The sequence below is a fragment of the Cetorhinus maximus genome, chromosome 6 (assembly GCF_964194155.1).
Source record: "Cetorhinus maximus chromosome 6, sCetMax3.hap1.1, whole genome shotgun sequence".
Classification (NCBI taxonomy): Eukaryota; Metazoa; Chordata; class Chondrichthyes; order Lamniformes; family Cetorhinidae; genus Cetorhinus; species Cetorhinus maximus.
The window spans coordinates 95124782-95145113 of NC_135884.1; the positions used below are offsets into that span (position 1 = coordinate 95124782).

The window sequence follows — 20332 nt, forward strand, 5'->3', positions numbered from 1 at the left end:
AAAGTTCTGTCAACTTAGCAAGACATGACCTCCCCTAACAAAACCACGCCGACTATCCCTGATCAATCCGTATCTTTCTAAGTAACAGTTTATCCTATCTCTCATAATTAACTCCAATAACTTGCCCACCACGGAAGTCAGACTGACCGGAATATAATTTCCTGGCCTATCCCTCACGCCCTTTTTAAATAATGGTACAACATTTGCAGACCTCCAATCGTCTGGTACCTTGCCTGTGCCTAGTGAGGATTGGAAAATGATCAGAGCATCCCTGGCTTCCTTTAACAGCCTGGGATACATTCCATCTGGCCCTGGTGATTTATCCACCTTCAATGATTTCAGTGCCTCCAGCACATCCTTTCTCATTATGCTTATTGTATCTAATATTTCACATTCCTCTTTAACCAGAATGTCTGCATCATCCCTCTCCTTAGTGAAGATGGAGACAAAATACTCATTGAGAACCCTGCCCACACCTTCAGCATCAATGGACAAGTTATCATGTATACCTCTGATAGGCCCTAATCTTTCATTAGTTATTCTCCTGCTCTTAATGTACTGGTAAAACATCTTTGGGTTTTCTTTGATTTTACCTGCCAACATTTTTCGTATCTACTCTTTGCTTTCCTAATTTCCTTTTTTACTTCACCCCTGTACTTCCTATACTCCTAGGCTTTCTACAGTAATAAGCATTTTGCGACTGTCATAAGCTTTCTTTTTCTGCTTTATCCGGAAACATACAGGGTAAGATAACCAGGTGGCTCTACATTTGGCAGTACCACCCTTTTTCTTTGAGGAGACATGTCTACACTCTGCCTGTAGAATCTCACTTTTGAATGCCTCCAACTGATTTGGCACTGCTTTTCTTCTAGTAGCTGTATCCAGTTCACTTTCACCAGTTCACCTTTCAGTTTTGTAAAATTTGTCATCTTCCAATTTAGAACTTTCACTCCTGTCCTATCCTTGTCCTTTTCCGTAATGGTGCTAAATCTAACTGTATTATGGTTGCTATCTTCAAAATGGTCCCTCACTGCTACTTCATCCACTTACCAAGCTTCATTTCCTAAGACTAAATCTAGAATTGTGCCCCCTCTCGTTGGGGTTGTTACTTGCTGGCTGAAAAGATTCTCTTGAATGCAGTTCAAGAATTTTCTGCCCTTCACACTCTTTGTAATCCAATTGATATTGGGGTAGCTGAAATCCCTAACTATTACTGTCCAATTTTTTTGCACTCAGAAATTAGCCTACATATTTGCTCTTGTAACTCCCTTCCACTATTTGGGGGTCTATAGTACACTCCTAGCAGTGTGGCTGCCCCTTTCTTATTTCTGAGCTTAACCCATACAGCCTCATTTGATGTTTCATTTAGTATATCATCCCTCCTCGGAGCTATAATTGATTCTTTAACCAATAATGCTACACCCCCTCTATTTTTATCCCCCTCCCTATCCTGTCTGAAAACTCTATATCCAGGGATGTTGAGCTGCCAGTTTTTGCCCCTCTGTAAGCCAAGTTTTAGCGATGATATCATGCTGCCATGTGTCTATCTATGCCCTCAACTCATCAGCTTTATTTGCTACATTTACATATATACCTTTTTAGCACTACCAAATTCTTGTACTGCACACTTTTTTTTAAATCTGTGCTGCTTCTGTCTTTCAGAGTCACTCACTAATTCTCCACCTCCCATTCCCTGCTCTGACTTTGCCCTCAGATTCCTATCCCCCTGCCTATCTAGTTTAACACCCCCTCCCCCCACAAATTGCACTAGCAAATCTCCCTGCGAGGATATTCACCCCAGTCCGGTGTAGACTGTCCGGCTTGAACAGATCCCACCTTCCCCAGAACCAGTCCCAATGCCTCAAATCTGATACCCTCCCTCCTACATCAGCTTTCCAGCCACGTGCACTCAATTCTCCTATTTTTATACTCACTTGCATGTGGGACTGGGAGTAGTCCTGAGGTACTGCTTTAGAGGTCCTGCTTTTCAATCTCCTTCCTAGCTCCCTGACATCTGCTTTCAGGACCTCATCCCATTCCCACCATAAGTCTTTGGTACCAATGTGAGCCGTGACCTCTGGCTGAGCACCCTCCCCCCATAAGAATGCTCTGCAGCCGCTCCGTGACATCCTTGACCCTGATGCCAGAGAGGCAACATACCATCCTGGAGTCACGTCTATGGCTGCAGAAGCACTTGTCTGTTCCTGTAACTAATGAATCGCCTTTGATTACTGCTCTTCCTCCCATCCTGTACTGCAGAGCCACCCGTGGTGCTACAAACTTGGCTCTGACTGCACTCCTCTGAGGAACCAATGCCTTCACCAATATCCAAAATGGAAAACCGATTGGTGAGCGGGACCCCAGGAGACTCTCACTACCTACCTGGCTCTCTTGGACTGCCTGTCGGTGACTCATTCCCTTTCTGCCTCCATACTCCTAAGCTGTGGTGTGACCACATCTCTGAATGTGCTATCCACATAGATTTCAGCCTCCCGGATGCGCCACAGTGACTCCAGTTGCCACTCAAGCTCCGAAGCCTGGAGCTCAAGGTTCTGCTGCTGGTGACACTTGCTGTACATGTGGTTGCCTAGGACACTGGTAGCGTCCATTACTTCCCACACATCACAAGGACACACATTCCACATTACTGAACTGACCTGCCATGGCTTCAATTTACTTCCTTTCTGTTAACTTTAGTTTACTTTGGTTTAGGTGTACAACTTTATTCTACCTGACATTGACTTGACTTTACTTCTCTATTGCTTGTGTTTCTTAAATATAAGTAGCTACTTATTTTAAAAAGAATATATTTTTCTAATTTTCAGCTACTTGAAGACCCTCCCTAACAGCAGTTTTTCACCAACCACTAAATTTATTTTTCCTATGATGTCACTCTCGGACATTTTTAAACTCAGCCTCTTGCGCATTTTAACTCATGGGGCAGAATTTTGCCCGCAGACGGGCAGCCAATCGCCACTGCCGAAACAGGCCCCGCCGCCATTTTAAGTGGGCGGGCCAATTAAGGCCCACCCAGCAGGCCACCCGACAGGAAGCGCAAGTGTCAGAAGCAGCAGAACCTTGAGCTCCAGGCTTCGGAGCGCACATCTCCCTGAGACTAAGTGCTGCCTCAGGGAGAGCACTGAATGTTTTTGAAAGTTTAAAAATAGAAAAATAAAAAAATCATTAACATGTCCCCCTCATGTGACAATGTCTCACGAGATGTGGCATGTTAATAAATATCACAGAAACTTTATTAAGGTTTTTAAAAACAGGCATGAAACCCCATCCCGCCAGTGGATGAGGTTTCATGTTTTTTGAGAAGCCTGCTGGGGCTCCTGGCCTGCCCGCCAACCTTAAGGTTGGACGGGCAGGGCCTTTAATTGTTTTAACTATCCTGTCAATGGCCTCAATTGGCCATTGACAGGTCGGCAGACAGACAGCTGATCTCGCCGTGCCCCCGCCTTCCTGAAAATTTAAATGGGGCGGATGACGTCAGGGGTTCTCCCCGACGTCATCCCGCGTCATTTTCGCGTCAGCGAGCAAGCCCCACCCCCAGCTTGCCAACGGAAAAATTCTGCCCCTGGTCTCCTAGAGGCTGAGAAAGAACAAGAAAAGAACACCTCCCTCCCCTCCTCACTGAACTCCCTTACTTACCAAACTCTCAGTAATTCCAGTCTGTACCAGTTGCACTCCGTCAAATGCATTTATACCTTTCCTTAAATAAGGAGACAAAAATGGTACACAATACTCTAGATGTGGTCTCACCAACATCCTATACAACTGTAGCAAAAATCCCTGCATATTAATTTCTCCTGATTCGTATACCAGGACCCCAAGATCTCTCTGTGTTACAGTCTCTCTCTATTTAAATAATATGCTGCTTTTCTATTCTTCCTGCCAAAGTGGACATATTCACATTTTCCCACATTATACTCCATCTGCCAAATTTTTGCCCACTCATTTAAGGAATCTGCAAAGGACATAGGTTGTGTCCTCTCTACAACTTAGTATCCTACCTATCTTTGTGTCAGTAGCAAATTTAGCAACCATACATTCGGTCCCCTCATCCAAGTCATTGATATAAATTGTAAATATTTGCAACTCCAGCACTGATCCCTGTGGCACTCCACTGGTCACATGTCGCCAACCCAAAAAAAGACCCATTTACCCAGAACAACAAAACCTCCTGACCAAATCTTAATTTCTTTTATAGTAGAGAATGTCAGCACTGTAGTAAAGACTCCTTTCTTGCCTTCTCCCTCCAATCCCACCTGTTTGCAGTTGTAATTTATCTTGTTGAATCCCCAAAGAGAAGCAAATCTGACAATGGGCTTAACTATTGTGAAAAATAATTAGCCAAATGTGAATAAAACAAATGATCAACTAATAGTGTTTACATGACTTAACCTGTAGCGAATTCAATTTTTGATCCAAAGGAAACTAGCTTTTATTGTTATCAAAGGGGTTTCTCTGCATTCATGTGCAATACAGTTCCCAAGTGGTTAGGTTGTCATAAACATTTCATATAAACATATTTAACAATCCGTTGCTGTTAAGGGAAATTAAAATTGACTTAAGCATGGCAATGTCACATACAAATGAAAGTTCTGTTGTCCAACAAGGCAAGAAGCATCAGTAGTCATTGCTCCTTGAATATTGCTGCCATGTGGGATAATCTTGATCAGGTGGTCTTCCTTGTTATCCTGAGTTGCATCTTTGTTCTTTTCCACTCCTGTTGTTTGTATATATGGGCAAAGTGTTACTCACCCAGCCCCCTGACCCATGGAGATTTTGCACTTCAATTCTATCATTGGGCAATTTGAGTTTTTTTTTGACTGTAGGTTGTCTTCTAAAGCTGTTGGTGCAACTTCTGCTGAGGAATGGTGTATTTTAGTGTTCTAAGTATCAGCCATATTTTCTGGCAGATCATGTGAGTATCCTTCAGTTAATGGCATTTGATTAAAATCTGTATTGATTAACCAGGATCTTTTCTGTTGATCCAACACTTGTTTGCACCTTTTCATGATTTTCAGAAGCCTGGTCCAATCTCACCTGATGGACCCCGTCATGGTGGGTTTGGTTCCTTCAGACAGGATTGGCTTTGCTCAATCTCAAGTTCAACTTCCAAGAAGCCCTCCCCCAAATGTGGGTCAGGAAAATGGGGGACCAACTTTGGAACGCTTTATTAAAAAAAATTAGTACTAAGTCAAAATGTACAGATTTGAGAAGAGATGGCTGAGTGTTCAGTCTTCAGTTATACAGCTGCTCAGCCCAGGAATGGTTTTTCTTTCCCCCTGGTGTTGTCAAGTATTGGATTTCAGAGGCAATAACATCAACCTTGGTCCAATTATCAGTCTGATAAAGATCCTATCAAAGTGTTTATTCGAGACTCTTGGGAGAAAAATCAGTCAATCTTCCCATTTAATTCAGTTCCCACAAATACAGGGTAAATTCACATTTCAAGGTCATTCTAGGCTCACGAGTTTATTTTCATCATGGTTTATCTACTTTTGCTCATAAGGTCACATCTCATTTTTTCAAAATTGATTGTGATTCAAAAGAAACAAGTGGCCCAAATCTTGCTTCATACCATATGCTGCTTTTGTTTATAAAAAAAAAGGAAGTTCACTTTCTTGCACACACAGTTTTAGCACTTAAATAAACGCATTACATTTCAACAGTGCAATCAAGTATTTGTTATATAAAGAAAGCTTCCCGTAAGCCTCTGGCTAAACAGATCATAATTGTTAACTTGATGCAGGAGCTACTGGAAAAAAAATTGAGCCAATTCTTTAAGTCCTATGATTTTTGTCCCCAAAATGCAGAATGTTTGACATGATGCTTTCTGTACAGCAATAGCTTAGAGTAATTTGAGGTGATAAACGTTATGGCCCTGGTCTGGCAGCCTGAAGTTGGAAAGTGCAGTTGTGTTTTCTGAATGATTACCAGTCCTTGAAGGTAATGTGTGACAAAAGTGAAGTCATTCTTATCTAAGATTTTGCATGTTATTGGCCTCTTCAGTTATATTACATAAAGGTTCGAAAACTCCCTTCACTCTCAATCATATATACCAACTAACTTGATACAGTTTAGGTTTTAGTCTGATCTGGTAGGGGTCAAGCATGCCTTTCAGTTCAAATACAACTTAGTTATTAGCCAGATATGTAGCAGACATAATTCAACATGACAAAGGAACCAGAAGAGTATTGTACTGTATAGAATCCTGTTTGGAAGAGAGTTAGAGACTATAACAGATATTTCAGAAAACTGCTAATGCTAATAAAAGCAATAGACGTAGAAACCTGAATTTAAAAAAAAAACAGTAAATGTTTGATGCATAGCATCTCAGTCAACTTAAGAGCAGAGATCTGCTTATGATGTTCTAGGTGTCCATCATTCGTCACAGCAGTTGACACAATGCTTAATTGTGGTAAAATGGCATTGAAGGTATCTGGCTGCATTAGTGGAGGACAGCACAAATCAAATGAAGTTGTATTGTTTCTGCACGAGACACTGGTCAGGTATTTGGAACTGTCTGCAATCCTGGCTCTGTGTAATGAGCAGAATAATATTTATCGCCTTGCGGGTACAGGGGTGAGCGGGTACATGGGTAAGCAGCAATCATGATTCTGGTTATCTGGCATGTAAGCTGCGATGGAAGATTAAAAAAGCTTGTTCAATTCCCTTAGATTTCAAAAAGCTATTAATATTATGAAGGGAATTGACTGGCATTGATCAAGACTTTACAATTGATTCCAATATGAAGGTTGGGCTAGAAAGTCAGTAGCTAGAAAGGTGGTGAATTGGGCATAAATTTTCGAATCAACTGAAAGTTGTAAATGACTTAATGGTACAAGAGGGCTCAGGAGACAGTTGGGCCTGAAGAGGAAGAAAGGATTGTAAGTTATAGTGAGGCAGATATGTAATCTATGCAAAAGATGGAGAATTTCTAGACCTAAAGGTCTCTTGTGTTCCTTGAGAATATCATGTTCTAAATCAATTCAATTGAGGAGTTTTAGACTATCGTTGTATGTTACAGAAATCCCAATGACACGATTGCATTTGTATGTGGTAGTTGGATGTATAAGGATAAGTTCCATTGCTACTTAAGACACATTCATTGTGGAGATTGAACAATATTCAAAGCTTCTGTGTTCTCATGTCACAACCTGGAGCTTGGTGATCAGTGCCCCTGCATTGCATTCCAACCTCCAGTCAAAGAATTATGGTATGATTCACGTTAGCTGTCATACATTATTAACGGGGAAAGCACCTGACCAAGGTAGCTCTTTTTGACTGGAATCTATTAAAGATACCATGTCCTTGGATATTATGCATGCCTTTATGTGTGGAGGTTGACGTACATCCAGTAAAATGAGGGAGATGTGCCATGGGTAACCTAGCATGCCCCACACACAATACCATCTGTATTGGGTCCATTTCACTTACAGTTCAACACTAATTGCTTGCTAAAGATTGTTTTCATTCTGTGCTTGCGCTCTCTCTCTGCAGGTATATGGTACCTTTGGTTTGGACTCCTATTGTGATTTTCTTTAGTTGGTACAGCTACACTGAGCTGGCCCAAGGCAACACTCGACTTTTCGCATCCATTACAACAGGTATTCCAGCAGTTTCTGAATAGCAAGTAACCACAGTTGTGTAACAGAGTTATGCTTAATGATGCTTGGTCAACTATTGATAGCTTCTCACCTTCCCCTTCAGAGGCAATTACTAATGAAGCAACATAGATTCTAAAATTATGTTTGGTAGGCTGCGGGCATTTACAAATCTAAATCGTGCATTGCTATCTTCCCACAGAAAAGAAGTGCAGATATTTATGCTGAAGCCTTGGAGAATTTGCTGTGCACAGAGCTTAGTGCTAAAATTGAATGATCCTCAGCAAGGAGGGAAAAGTTCCAAGGACAAATGAATTGATGCACATCTATTTGTGCACTTTATCTAATTACAAAGCAGTGTTGGCAGCTGCCCGCCAATTTCTCTTGACCAAGAATTGGTGCTGCAGGATTGAGTGGGGTGGGAGAGGGGGGGGTGGAAGAGGAGAAGAGCAGAGTGAAAATGTCCTCCATGTACATTTTCATTACTGATATAAGGAAACACAGCAGGAACTTGGAGCATTCCAAAGTTTCTAAACTTTAATAGAATATCAATTATAGAGTAACCTAGTCCTGCTTAATGTGGGTAGTTTGAATATGGAAAAGTGCAACAGTGACTGAAAACTGTAAGATGAAGAATAATGATTCATTAATGGTTTCTCTTTCCATAGAATACTTCATTCCCGTCCACAAGTACTGCTTCCCCTTTTTATTCTTACTTGGAATGTTTCTCTGGTCCCTGGTTGAGTATCTGATCCATCGATACCTTTTCCATATGAAACCGCCAGCCAGCAATTACTATCTCATCACTCTTCACTTCATGCTTCATGGGCAGCACCACAAGGTGAATGGATAGACTCTTACATGACTTGAAGTTATAAGTAAGGCTGCTACAGTTTGATTTTCATCATGAAATTCCGATTCTAATTCTTAAGTCACTTTTTGAATTTTCAATTTGACATTGCATCTTAAATTTTTTCCTTAGTAAATGCACAGGTAGTTTATAAATCTCACTTTCATTGCTGAAACGGCTCATGACATCTTATTCACATTGCTGTAGTAAGACATTTTTTATAGGGCGCTTCACTCATCTCTGTTTCATAAGGGTGCAGTTTTTTCGTAATTAACAAATCACGATCCCTAACTAGCATTTTGCCTTTCAAATCACTTGGTGACACACGTGATGAGTCCATCCTTGCAGTTTGTATGCTATATACTCTCTTATGCTGACATCTACTTAAACTGGTTGACAAAATATAAAGCTTGGGAGGAAGCAGCAATTCTCCTGCATTACCATTGTGACAATTCTAAGGAGGGTGCATGTTTCACATAGCTCGTGGTATCCCAATTTTTCTATTGTAAATAAATTGTACAGTTTCTTTTTATTCGGTATGTTTTATATGAAACCACAAATTAAGCAGTCTTCAAATATTTTCCCATAATTAGAGGTGCACAAAATAGCCAGCATGCTTCTGTCCTTCCTGCTCTGAATTGTATCTACATGCTTTTAAAGTATTCACTAGAGTCACTTGACTAGGTTTGCCAAATCTGAAGAAATTTGATGCATTTCAAGAGAGCAGCCCTACTTATAAGCTTAATAGTAGTCCTGTGATATAGTGCATCTGGTGCAGTGACATGGTTAATTGTAGTATTGTGCACGTTTTATTTACTATAACGGAAAGATTTTTTGTCTATGTACACTTAATGTTTTGACTAATGGCTAACATTTAAGTGATTGTGAAAGAATGTTGTCAAATAAAAGCAAACTTCAATGTATATTTAACATTCTAGGCAACTCTCTTAAGAAACGGTTTTGCATTGCCATTGTGATCAGATGGTTTCTACCATTGTATTTGGTCTCATTTTGAACAGCATCCTCAAATTCCTTGTCTCCAGTCAGAAGTAGTCCTGAATACTGTGCATACAAGAGTATTGACTTCTCAAATTGTCAAAATCCTTTAAAGTTGTTGAAAGCTCAATATAGTTTTGAGCTGATACTTTTGAAAGCTATCAGCCAGTGGTTCTCTTCTGAACCTTGACTGCCTAATTCAGTGCTGTCACAGGCAGCTTTATTCCACTCCATACCTGCTGCTGGCCGTGACATTTGTGTAAATGGCATTTCCTGCATACAGGGTTTTCATAATTATACTATTTGAGATGGGATCATGATCAAAGTGTCATCTGCTATTTTTAGTCCATCATTCTACTGTTGTCATTTATTCTCCCACATCCTAATAAAACTATCACGTCTTTGTGACTAGAGGACAATGAACAAGCATCTGGTTCAAAATTCTGAAACTCTGAGATCTCACTCCAGGGAAGTGTTTTATTCTCCAATCAGCAGTTATATTTCTGTTTCCTTTTCTAGACTCCTGTGTTCATATTTTAAGGCTTCCTAAGTCTTTTGGCACATGGTTTGCTGTTATGTCTAAGAATTTTAACTTTTGGTGATCGAATACAATTTGTGATTTCAAACCTGATGGCCATTATACACCTATCCCAGTTTTTGTTTCGATTGAAATCAAAGGATATGAAAACCGTGAGCAACGTAGTCTAATATCACCCATTTTATACTATTTTATACTATCAGCAGAATTTAAAATGACTCTCTTTAATTGTGAGAAGCCCTAAACAGTGTCATACTTAATAAAAGCAAAAAACTGCAATGCTGGAGATCTGAAATAGAGTGCTGTGAAAAACTCAACAGGCCTGGCAGCATCTGTGGAGAGAGAAACAGTTAACATTTTGATTCCAATATGATGACTCTTCCAAAGAAAAGAGTCATATTGGACTCAATGTTAACTCTGTTTCTCTCTCCACAGATGCTGCCAGACCTGCTGAGTTTTTAACAGCACTTTTGTCATACTTAATGTTCCTTAATCAGTTCCAGCAGCATTGGTGGTGCATCAGTCCCTCTGCTCCCCAGTGTTATGGTTTGTGGGGCCTACTGAAATTTGCATTCATTGTGTTTGAGTTTAATTTCAGATTGTCAGGTTGGTGAGCTTTTAACATCTTATGGTAGGACCATCATACTTCGTATTTGGAGAGGGTTACAACTGGCCATGTGAAATTATTGGATAAAATATATTTGATACAAGAAGTCTCCATGCACCATGTTTCTGAGATTCCATGGCAATTCAGTGCTTAGACTTGATGCTCATTAATGGAAGAAAGACCCACATAAAGCATGGCCATTATCTGCTTTATTTGATAAAAGTTTAGGTGACCCTATGGGCAAACCAGAATAAACAACTTGGTTACAAGCTAGTTTCACAAGATTATGCAAGTTCATTCCACTCGAGTAGATTCCTTTTCACTCTGCTGTAATCTCTGCCATGTGATGATGAATCCTTGAAGTTGAGTGTAACATACAATCAGAATTAACCTGTAATTTCCCTACCCACCTAAAGTATTGATCATATTTTGAAGTAGTGCCAAAGCTGTGTGGAGGAATTTTTTCTTTAGAAGATCTTCCTTATTCTATCTGCAGTGTTTTGAGAATGTTATCAACAATTGTAGCAAGTTATTTCCTTGCTGTTTAATCAGAACTTGCACTGCAATTCACAGCGGGAGACTGTAAGCAGGGTATCTGCAGTATGGGACTGGTGATGATCACATGGTTCTGTTGATTTGTGTGAGATACTGAAACAGGCTTTGGGTCAAAGTGATTTCTGCCTTCCAAAGCTAAGTGGATCAATATTAAACTCAAGGGGAAATTACTTGGTCCTGAAAGTTGTGGCATAAAAACATGTAGAGAGTTTCAGTAGAAATTGTTCCTACCATCAAACAATTTGTTTTTTTTTAAATGTGCAAGTTGGAAACAGAAATCACTAAATTAGTGATCCGCTGTTTTGGACTTAGACTTACACCATGCTCTGTTACCGTGGTGTACAATACATCACAGAAAGCACTTGTGCAGCTCGGATGCCGATCCCACCATACCGTGGCCCGGACATTTTAGATAGTTGATAACCAGTTTGACCAAAATTTTATTTTTTAAATGGAGTTCTCTTGCTCTCTCTCTCTCTCTCATAAGCTTCTTTCTGTAATGCAAAGAAGCTTTTATTTACTTGTCTGATCAAAAATTTCCACCATCCCAAACTGTAGTTTTGAGAGTGGGACACTATTCTAGAAAGGCAAAAAAAACTTTCGTGTATCAAGGATTTCACTATTTTGCAAATTTCTTTCCTTTTTCTTTACACCACCCCCCGCAACCAAACTCCAATTACAGCACAAAGTAAATATTACAACCCAGGTTTTGAATTCTGGTAAGTCCTTCCTCCTGCCCTTTTTAAAGATGTGAAACTTGCATGTTTGACTTGCTCTTGATGCTGAAAACTATCTGTGCAGTTATATTACTCTTAATTTAACAACATACAAATTAGTGCTGCAAGTTGAAAGTTAAAAGGTTTATATTCCATGAATTTTATGCATCTAAGGAAACTTGCCGTGTAAAGATTTAAATGTATTCTCTCTCCTCTCTGCAGTCTCCATTTGATGGTTCACGTTTGGTCTTCCCGCCTGTTCCAGCATCACTCGTTGTAGTGTTATTTTTTGCTGCTTTCCACTTGCTTGCTCCAGGAGCAGTTGGCATGTCTATCTTTGTTGGAGGTCTATGTGGCTATGTTGTCTATGATATGATACATTATTATCTACATTATGGATCACCAAAGAAGGGCAGCTACCTCTATGGACTTAAAGCATACCATGTTAAACATCATTTTGAACACCAAAGATTAGGTATATACAATTAGTTTTTGGCATCTTTATATTTAATATTGGAAACAGCAGAATTAACAAATTATTGCATGGTTCTTTTGCCCCCCACTTGTGCCCAACTAATCAATTGTTTGTCTGCTGCTTGCAGGAATATGAGAAAAGCCCCAAGCTGAGTAGTTTATTTGCCCTTAAAAGTACAAAATTTATTTTAAACTGTGCACATCTATTTGTAGGTTGAAACTGCACTCGAAATTTGAACCTATAATTTATGCTAGTATTTTCATGCAGTACTTGAAGGAACTATGTATTCTGAAGAGACAGTGGCCTGTTCTGATGGTTCAAATAGGCATCAACAGTACCGTCGGCATAAGTTGAGGAGCTGGGAGTTCCTCCCAGATGTTCTGGACAATATTTCCCCGCCTAACACCCCTCAAAGTTTGCTGTCAGTTTGTGAGGTACAAGTGAATGCTGATAGTATCTGGGCCACTGTGTTACATGTTCTGTAATGCAAATCCTTCCCATCAAATAGATGGCAGTGCTGGAAAATGCTACTCATTTGTACTTTTGGAAGCCAATGTTCATACCCACTGTCAATATTAGGTATAGAAAACTTCAGAGTAAAAGCTGCTTGTGTTCTGCTATGGCAGTGCTGCATCGTCCCAATTTTAGATGATCTCGTACTATATTACCTAGATTTCTATGAATTCAATGTTGCAGTTGAAAATCCCATGAAAGGTGTCATTTATGGGAGGCCCTACCCTTCCAAATTATCAAACTGTTTCTAAGCTTGATATTCCTGGGTTGCTTTTGGTGTCTTGCTGTCCAGCAATTTTTTAAAGTCTTTTATTTTGAGGGTTTTATTTTCAACACCGACCAAAAAAACTGGGCTCCCTATCCTGATCTTGTACACTTAACTTAATGAGATATTCAAAAAGATATCCTGCCTTTCCCCTGGAGGGTGAGGGTTTATTTTGGCAAGCATTTCCAAGATGCTGAGAACATGTGCAGTGATTTTTCAAACCATGCCAACTACAAGTGGCCACTATTCATGTGTCAACCTGGACATTGAATGGCTGCAAGTTATTTGAGTTGGGGGTAGGGGCAGAAGCAGGGAAGAGATGCATGTCATGGCCAAACCTGATCAAGTTGTGATTTTCTAAAAGGCATGTGTACTTTTTATTGTGGGAGGTGGTGGGGTGGTCACAGGAAAAGTAATCAAGGGTAGGAATCCCAGCTTTTCCCTCACCATAAAGTCCAGGGAAACACTCTAATTGATGACAAAAACAGAATTACCTGGAAAAACTCAGCAGGTCTGGCAGCATCGGCGGAGAAGAAATCAGTTAACGTTTCGAGCCTTCATGGCCCTTCGGCAGAACCATGAAGGCTCGAAACGTTAACTGATTTCTTCTCCGCCGATGCTGCCAGACCTGCTGAGTTTTTCCAGGTAATTCTGTTTTTGTTTTGGATTTCCAGCATCCGCAGTAGTTTTTAACTCTAATTGATGATCCCAGCTAAGATGAACATAGACCAGGAAATTAGCCTGGAACCTTCCAGTCATTAAGACTGAATGCCATTCTTCATTTGTGTTTGTCACATATTCCATTAAAGTTTAACTTGGAATTTATTAAATATGATGCAATTTCTAACCTGTAGCATTTATTTCTCCTCTCCCATTTAGGATTTGGGATTACTAGCCGGTTTTGGGACTACCCATTCCATACTGTAATTCCAGAAGAAACATTCGAGAAGAATCACTGATGTCTACAATTGGTCTCCAAATCCACACTGATAATGCCTTGTCAATCAGCCAGCCACTTGAGCATCTCCTATCCAGATATATTCCTACATATGGCCAGGTCCAAGTCTACATGTAGGATTCCTTCTACACTTGGAGAAGGCAAAAGAGCTTCTCTGCTTTCTGAATTGTCCAAATATAATATCCCAATGTTTTCTAACAAAAGTGCCTGATCTCTGGGAGCTGTTGCCTGTTGATCAATATTTATTAATTGTTAAATGTATATTTTTTTGGATCTTGATGTCTATAAATCTTATCAAAGCGGTTGTGTATTGTAGGAAGTATTAACACTAAAGTTTGGGTTTTCGTATTTTATGCAGTTTTTGGTTATTAAGAAAGAATATTTGGGGAAAAAAGGGAAATGAAGCTGCACAATTTAATTTATCATTCAGGTTTTACTTGTATTGTTAATTTCCATGTTGGCAAATGTGAGGAACAATGAAACCCTCATTCCAAAGTTTTAACTTTCTTTTCTTTATATTTTACCACTTTAATTTCAGGAAAATATCTGTACTTTCAGCTCCAATTAAAGCTTTGTCTTCACAAAAATCTTTCCTTTAATGTAGGGTACAGTTTGGGATTTTTTAATATCAAGTATCCTGCTATTCCCTTCCAAGTAATGTGGTATCCAAACTGGCTGCTGTTCTGCAGAACCTTGGAAGTTCAGGTTATAATGTGACATTGCTTTACATACTTCCAACTAGGTTCTAGTCAAATCCCTCCAGCACCTAAACTGCATCTGTCAATCATTCTGCATTTAATTCTCATCTTTAAATGTCAGATACTTGTATACCCCATCATGCTTTTTGAAAGGGCAACTGCTTTATATTCACCAGTGTTTAATATAAATATGGGCTGTAAAGAGAACTTGCCCCTTTCTCCACCTTTTAAGGAAATTAAAAATGCATTGTTACAAAACCTTAAACAAAATTGGAATGAAACTTGTTGAAGAGCTGGTATTGTGATTTTTGATTCTGCTAGTCTTGTGGGTAAGGGGTTTGTGTTGCACTATTATAAAGTTGGTGGTTTTACCTGTCAATTCACAGAACAACGTAGGCAGTTGGAAGTTCATAACCAGCCGAAGAAAGTTTTTAGCAATGAAGGTTGGAGGGAAAATGTAGGTTATGGGTGCTGGAAGCATTATCTGTTTAGTATCTAGTCTGTTACTATCATGCACTAAAAGAATTTTAGATTTTTGGTGCAGGATGTTGTTGGACAGACCCCCACCCCCAAACCGATCCCAGCCCCAAACTCTGGCTTTAATGAAGCTTGTTCCTCTTAACGTTAGAAACTTGTATGCTTTGGGCACTGACTATATTATGAATATAACCTTGGGCTGACTAGTTCCACTACTTTCTGGGACAGTATGCTGGCTTAACTATGCAGTTAAAGAAATTTCATTTTTACTGTTTTGACACATTTGTGAATGCTTAAGAGAGTCTATATAAGCTGAAATGTAATTTGTAAATAAAGGTCTGTATATTTTGAAAGCAGTTTTTTTTTGTCCAAATTCTCTTCCCAAGCAATATATTTGTTTTTAATTCCTTCTGACTAGCATTCTAATAATGCCACAGGTTTTTTTGACCTAATTCCAGAATCAGAAATGATGTAACTGTTTTCAAGCCTTACCCAGCTGTGAATAAACAGTCAGTCACCACAATTGCTGGGATATGCCTGTCGATCAAAATGCATTAGGAGTTTTTTTATATATATATATATATATATATATATACACCAAAGCTTTGAAGTATATAAGGCATTACTTTTATACTGCACCTATACATCAATTTATTGTGTACATTTTTGTGCACCAGTGGTTTTCAGTTTAGAAACTAAGTTCTTTGAGTTAATTCTTAGAACCATTGGCACATTTAAGTAATTTAAAAAAACCTAAATGATCTGTTCAAACTCTAATCAGGCTCTTAGATCTGGCAGCTATCTAATTTACTTTGCAAAATAAGTGTCAGCTATGGTGGACCAGTGCCTGCTGTTAATTGCTTGCTGTAACATTAAGCTGTAGTTTAATTACCATCACTGACAAAGCTAAAATATGAAACACAAATTAATTGCCAGTTTCCTTGAAGGAAAAATTAAACTGAAGGATTAGCAATCTAAAACCAATCAATCCATCTCTCTTCCTTTTATGTAATGCTCTTATCTCAATTCTGATCTTGGGAATAAAATTGTTCCTCACATGTAGAATGTCATGTAAAACAGAATCTAAAATGTAGAGGTGCAATTGGGCATTACTGAAATGTGTACTAGACCTGGTGTGTTGTGGATATATGTGAGCTTTTACAAGCAATTATGAACTCGGTAACCGAGGGATATGGTAAAACTGTCTCACTCAAATGCTACTGTTGGGGTTCTGTGAAACTACGTTGAAATTGCAGAGTGGAATGTACCCCATGTATAGCATTGCTCCAGTAAATCCAAATGTAGAATCCTGTGAAATGTTAATGAATTTATATCTGCAGCATTGTATCAAATTGCTTTTTATGATTGACTTGAGTGTTAATAAATTTCTAGTTTATAAAATGAGCTAAATTGAGGCCTATAAAGAGTTTTGTTGCAGAATGCTGACTTGTGACTATAAAACTAATTAACCTACCAAGCACTGAGTTGTCAGACTGCAATTCATTTCCATTTAGCTGTTTAATAAATTTGTCTTTTGGAGCAGTATTAACAATTAGAAGCGTTATAGCCTAGTGCCTCCAGTTTTGAGATCTATTTGTTCAACTTCCAAGTTGGAAGACAAAACTGCTCTCTTGGAGATTAATTTGTCCTGCTTTAATCTCCAGGTGAGTATTAAATGTTGCCTTTTTTACTTTTTCTCCAGACCGTTCCCACGAAAAGTGGATGGGGAAATTTGGTGACAATCGTGCTTGAAAATTGTTTTTTATATATATGGAAAACTAATTGAATGACAGGAGTTTAGTATCAACATGTGGCCTTGAGCACTCTGCTTCATGTCACAATACAGGAGGGCTTAGGTTTTTTCCCCCCCTATGTTGATTTGCACAGCTGATGCTTCCTTGTTGGGCATCATGCTGAAGAACCATTTGAGGTGGCTATTGTGTATTGGAGTGGAAGCTGAGGTTACAAAACCTTTCAAGGAGAAAGCAATGAGTAGAATGTTCAAAGAGTGGACAATGATTAAACCTGGCAAAGGACTAATTTTCCACTTTCACAAACCTCACCTATGAAAGTAAACCAAGCTGACTGCTGCTATTAGCCATTGTAGAGCTAATGAAAGGCAGTTTGTTTACTAAAATGGAAACTTTTTACTTGGCATCAGCAATTAAAACTGCTGCCACAGTTCATGTTTGAGCCTTGCCCGTGCCGCCTGGAATGTGAACTCATCGTGACCGGGAACTGGCTAAACTGAGTCTCGATAGTGATTGCTAAATTGTGGAGACAGCTCCTAAAATTTGGTATCTGACCACGGGGTTAGAAAATGCATTTCCTACTTGAGGGTGAGAGAGATTGCATAATTAATAGCGGTTGCATAATTAGATAAACATTGAAAAGACTCCTTGTGATGGGTCAATTATAAAGGAAGGTCGTCAACCTGAAACATGACACTTTCTTTCTCTCTCTCTCTGTAGATACGGTCTGATCTGAGTATTTTCAGAATTTTCTTTATTATTCTTTCATGGGATGCAGGTGTCGCCAGCAAGGCCAGCATTTGTTGCCCCATTGAACTGAGTGGCTTTGCTCGGGCTGTTTCAGAAGGTAGTTAAGAGTCAACCACGTTGCTGTGGGCCTGGAGTCACATGTAGGCCAGACCAGGTAAGGACAGCAGATTTCTGTCCTTAAAGGGACATTAGTGAACCAGATGGGTTTTTACGACAATAGTTGTCACGGTCATCATTACTGAGACTAGCTTTCAATTCCAGGTTTATTAACTGAATTCAAATGACGCCATAATGGGATTTGAACCTGTATCCCCAAAGCATTAGCCCGAGTTTACTAGTCCAGTGAAATTACCACTACGCCACCATCTTCCCCACTTTGTCTATCCATTAGACCTGATGCAATATAGTAGCTGCAAAATATGAAAGTGAGCTCAATGCTACTGGCAGTCTGCTTGAACTGCAGAAAGACTTCCAGCAATGTTGCTAGCCTCAGGTGATATTGCAGTAGTCTGAGGGCCAGTCATATTCAACTCAACATTAACACTGTTTCTGTCTCCACAGATGCTGCCAGACCTGCTGAGTATTTCCAGCACTTTGCTTTTTATTTCAGATAGCAGCAGAGGCATTAATTTTGATGAACTGGCAAACTGAGGGGTGAAAAGTACCTACATCACAAATCTGCTAATATATTCTGGGTATGCCAGAGCCCAAAATGCCTCCCTGTCAAGTTCAATTGGTTAATTCCATTATTAAAAAATAAAGTTCCACTTGAAATCAGCCCTCAGTTTTACTTATCCTGGACCACTCCAGTTTGTGTCATATTGAAGATGCTTTCAGAGCCAATTATCTTTTGACCATTTCTTACTTAGTTGTTTCATCTCGCTGCTTAAAAGCCAAGGAATGTTTTTACTTCTCACCGACGACTGTGTGAACTGGACTGTAGATTTGCTAAATGGACTTCAACCTTTTCGTTATCATCCTACCACGTTTCAGGGACTCTGATAATTTTTGAATGGAGAGGATCAAAGTACGACTTGTTTTGAAGTGTGCTTTGAATTGGAGTGAGCTAACAGCGATTCAGCCTCATGTTGGGTTGTGAATGTAAAGAGAACAAATTATGCAAGTTGCCCCTCCACCTGTCAAAGACCAAAGCTATATGTAGTTCAGTGGCTTGCCAGTGATGAACAGCTTGTACCCAGTGTTTAGGAGAATTAAAAAATATATCTTGCCTGTCTCTGCAATCGGGAAGAAAGCAGAATTTCACCTGTGGTGAAAATGCTCTTGCGTGCTGTTTGATGGGGAGTTCCAGGCTTTCAAATGACTAAGTATCTCCCAAGTCAGAATGCCACCTGGCTTGGAAGCGAACTTGAAGGTGATGGTTTTCCCTAAGCATCTGCTGCCCTTGCTCTAGTAGGTTGTGGAGGTAGTGGCTATGTTCATTATATACTTTCTACAGAATCACCATTAAAGCAAATTATCTTGGCTTCATCTAGCATTTCAGAGTTTTATAGTAGAAATTTAAACTTGGCGGAATTTTCTGTGCTTGTTGGCGATAGGTATGTTTGGCAGCGTGAGCGGATAATAAAGCTGAATTCCCACCGTTGTGCAGCGCTTGTGAGGGTCACTTGTTCAACCTTAAGGTTGAGGCGCCACTCATTCGGGCAAAGGCACAGGTAAGTCACTTTGTCGCAGCTGGCTGACAGTGCGGTTAAGGTGACTTAGTGGGGGTGCAGCTGTGGCAAGGGCTGTCCAATAGTTGATGGTAGCACACAAGCATGTGTTGGGCGAGGGGTGGGATGGGCAAGCAGCCCATGCATTAAAGAAACCTTATATAAAGTGACTATTTCTCCCGCAGCTGAGACAGTTCAGTTGCAGCCACATGCTTGGAGTTGGGCCTCTAGCTTATCTGCCCACTCAAGCAATGCAGAGGCATGAAATTGCCACCAAGGGCTCCAGAGCTTTTCACTGCTTGGGCACAGACTGCAAACTAATGAGTGTTTTAGTGGACTGCAGAACAGTTGGACAACTGGGCAAGTTGTACAATCTCCTTGCGAAAGCTGGCCATGGAGCAGTCGTTGGTGGAGGCGCACACAGCCCCTTACAATGTCATCATTCAGGTTTGGACCAGCCTTCCTCATGGTTCAAGCTAACAGTGCAGCCTTGCAGTGCAGATTAGGAGAATGCCTGAACTGAGAGCAAAGCATGCAGTCCAGTGGGTGGAGCTGCTGTCAATCAGTCAGGTGGGATGGGGTCCCAGACAGCCATGCAGTGCACAAAACTCTGGCCATCCAAGTGGTGGCCAGCACTCTCTGGGATGCATTAAGGGGCCTTCAGACTTAACCAAGAGAGGTTTTTAGACCACGCAAGCAAACCCACACATGTCTCTTTCATCCTGCAGGAGTACAACATCAAGAGCATGGAGCCTGGTGACCTAGCTGTAAGCCTCATGGCTCTCAGAAAACAGAATTGAGTGACGGGGGCGCCTGGCTGGGCAGAGGGAGGAGCAGCATCCTCAAGAAGGAGTGACTGGGGCTCTCCCACATGCCGCTGAAGAGTCACAGCGAGCC

General features: G+C 40.2%; 1 protein-coding gene across 1 annotated transcript in view; it reads left to right on the top strand.

Moving 5' to 3' along the window:
* Positions 1-16668, top strand: part of fa2h (fatty acid 2-hydroxylase) — a 106500-nt gene extending 89832 nt beyond the window's left edge. The window contains exons 4-7 of the mRNA XM_078544108.1: positions 7513-7619; positions 8285-8457; positions 12101-12353; positions 14011-16668. Coding sequence (XP_078400234.1) covers positions 7513-7619; positions 8285-8457; positions 12101-12353; positions 14011-14090 — 613 coding nt within the window. The 3' untranslated portion in view covers positions 14091-16668. The remainder of the gene's footprint in view (positions 1-7512; positions 7620-8284; positions 8458-12100; positions 12354-14010) is intronic.
* Positions 16669-20332: the final 3664 nt, after the last annotated feature.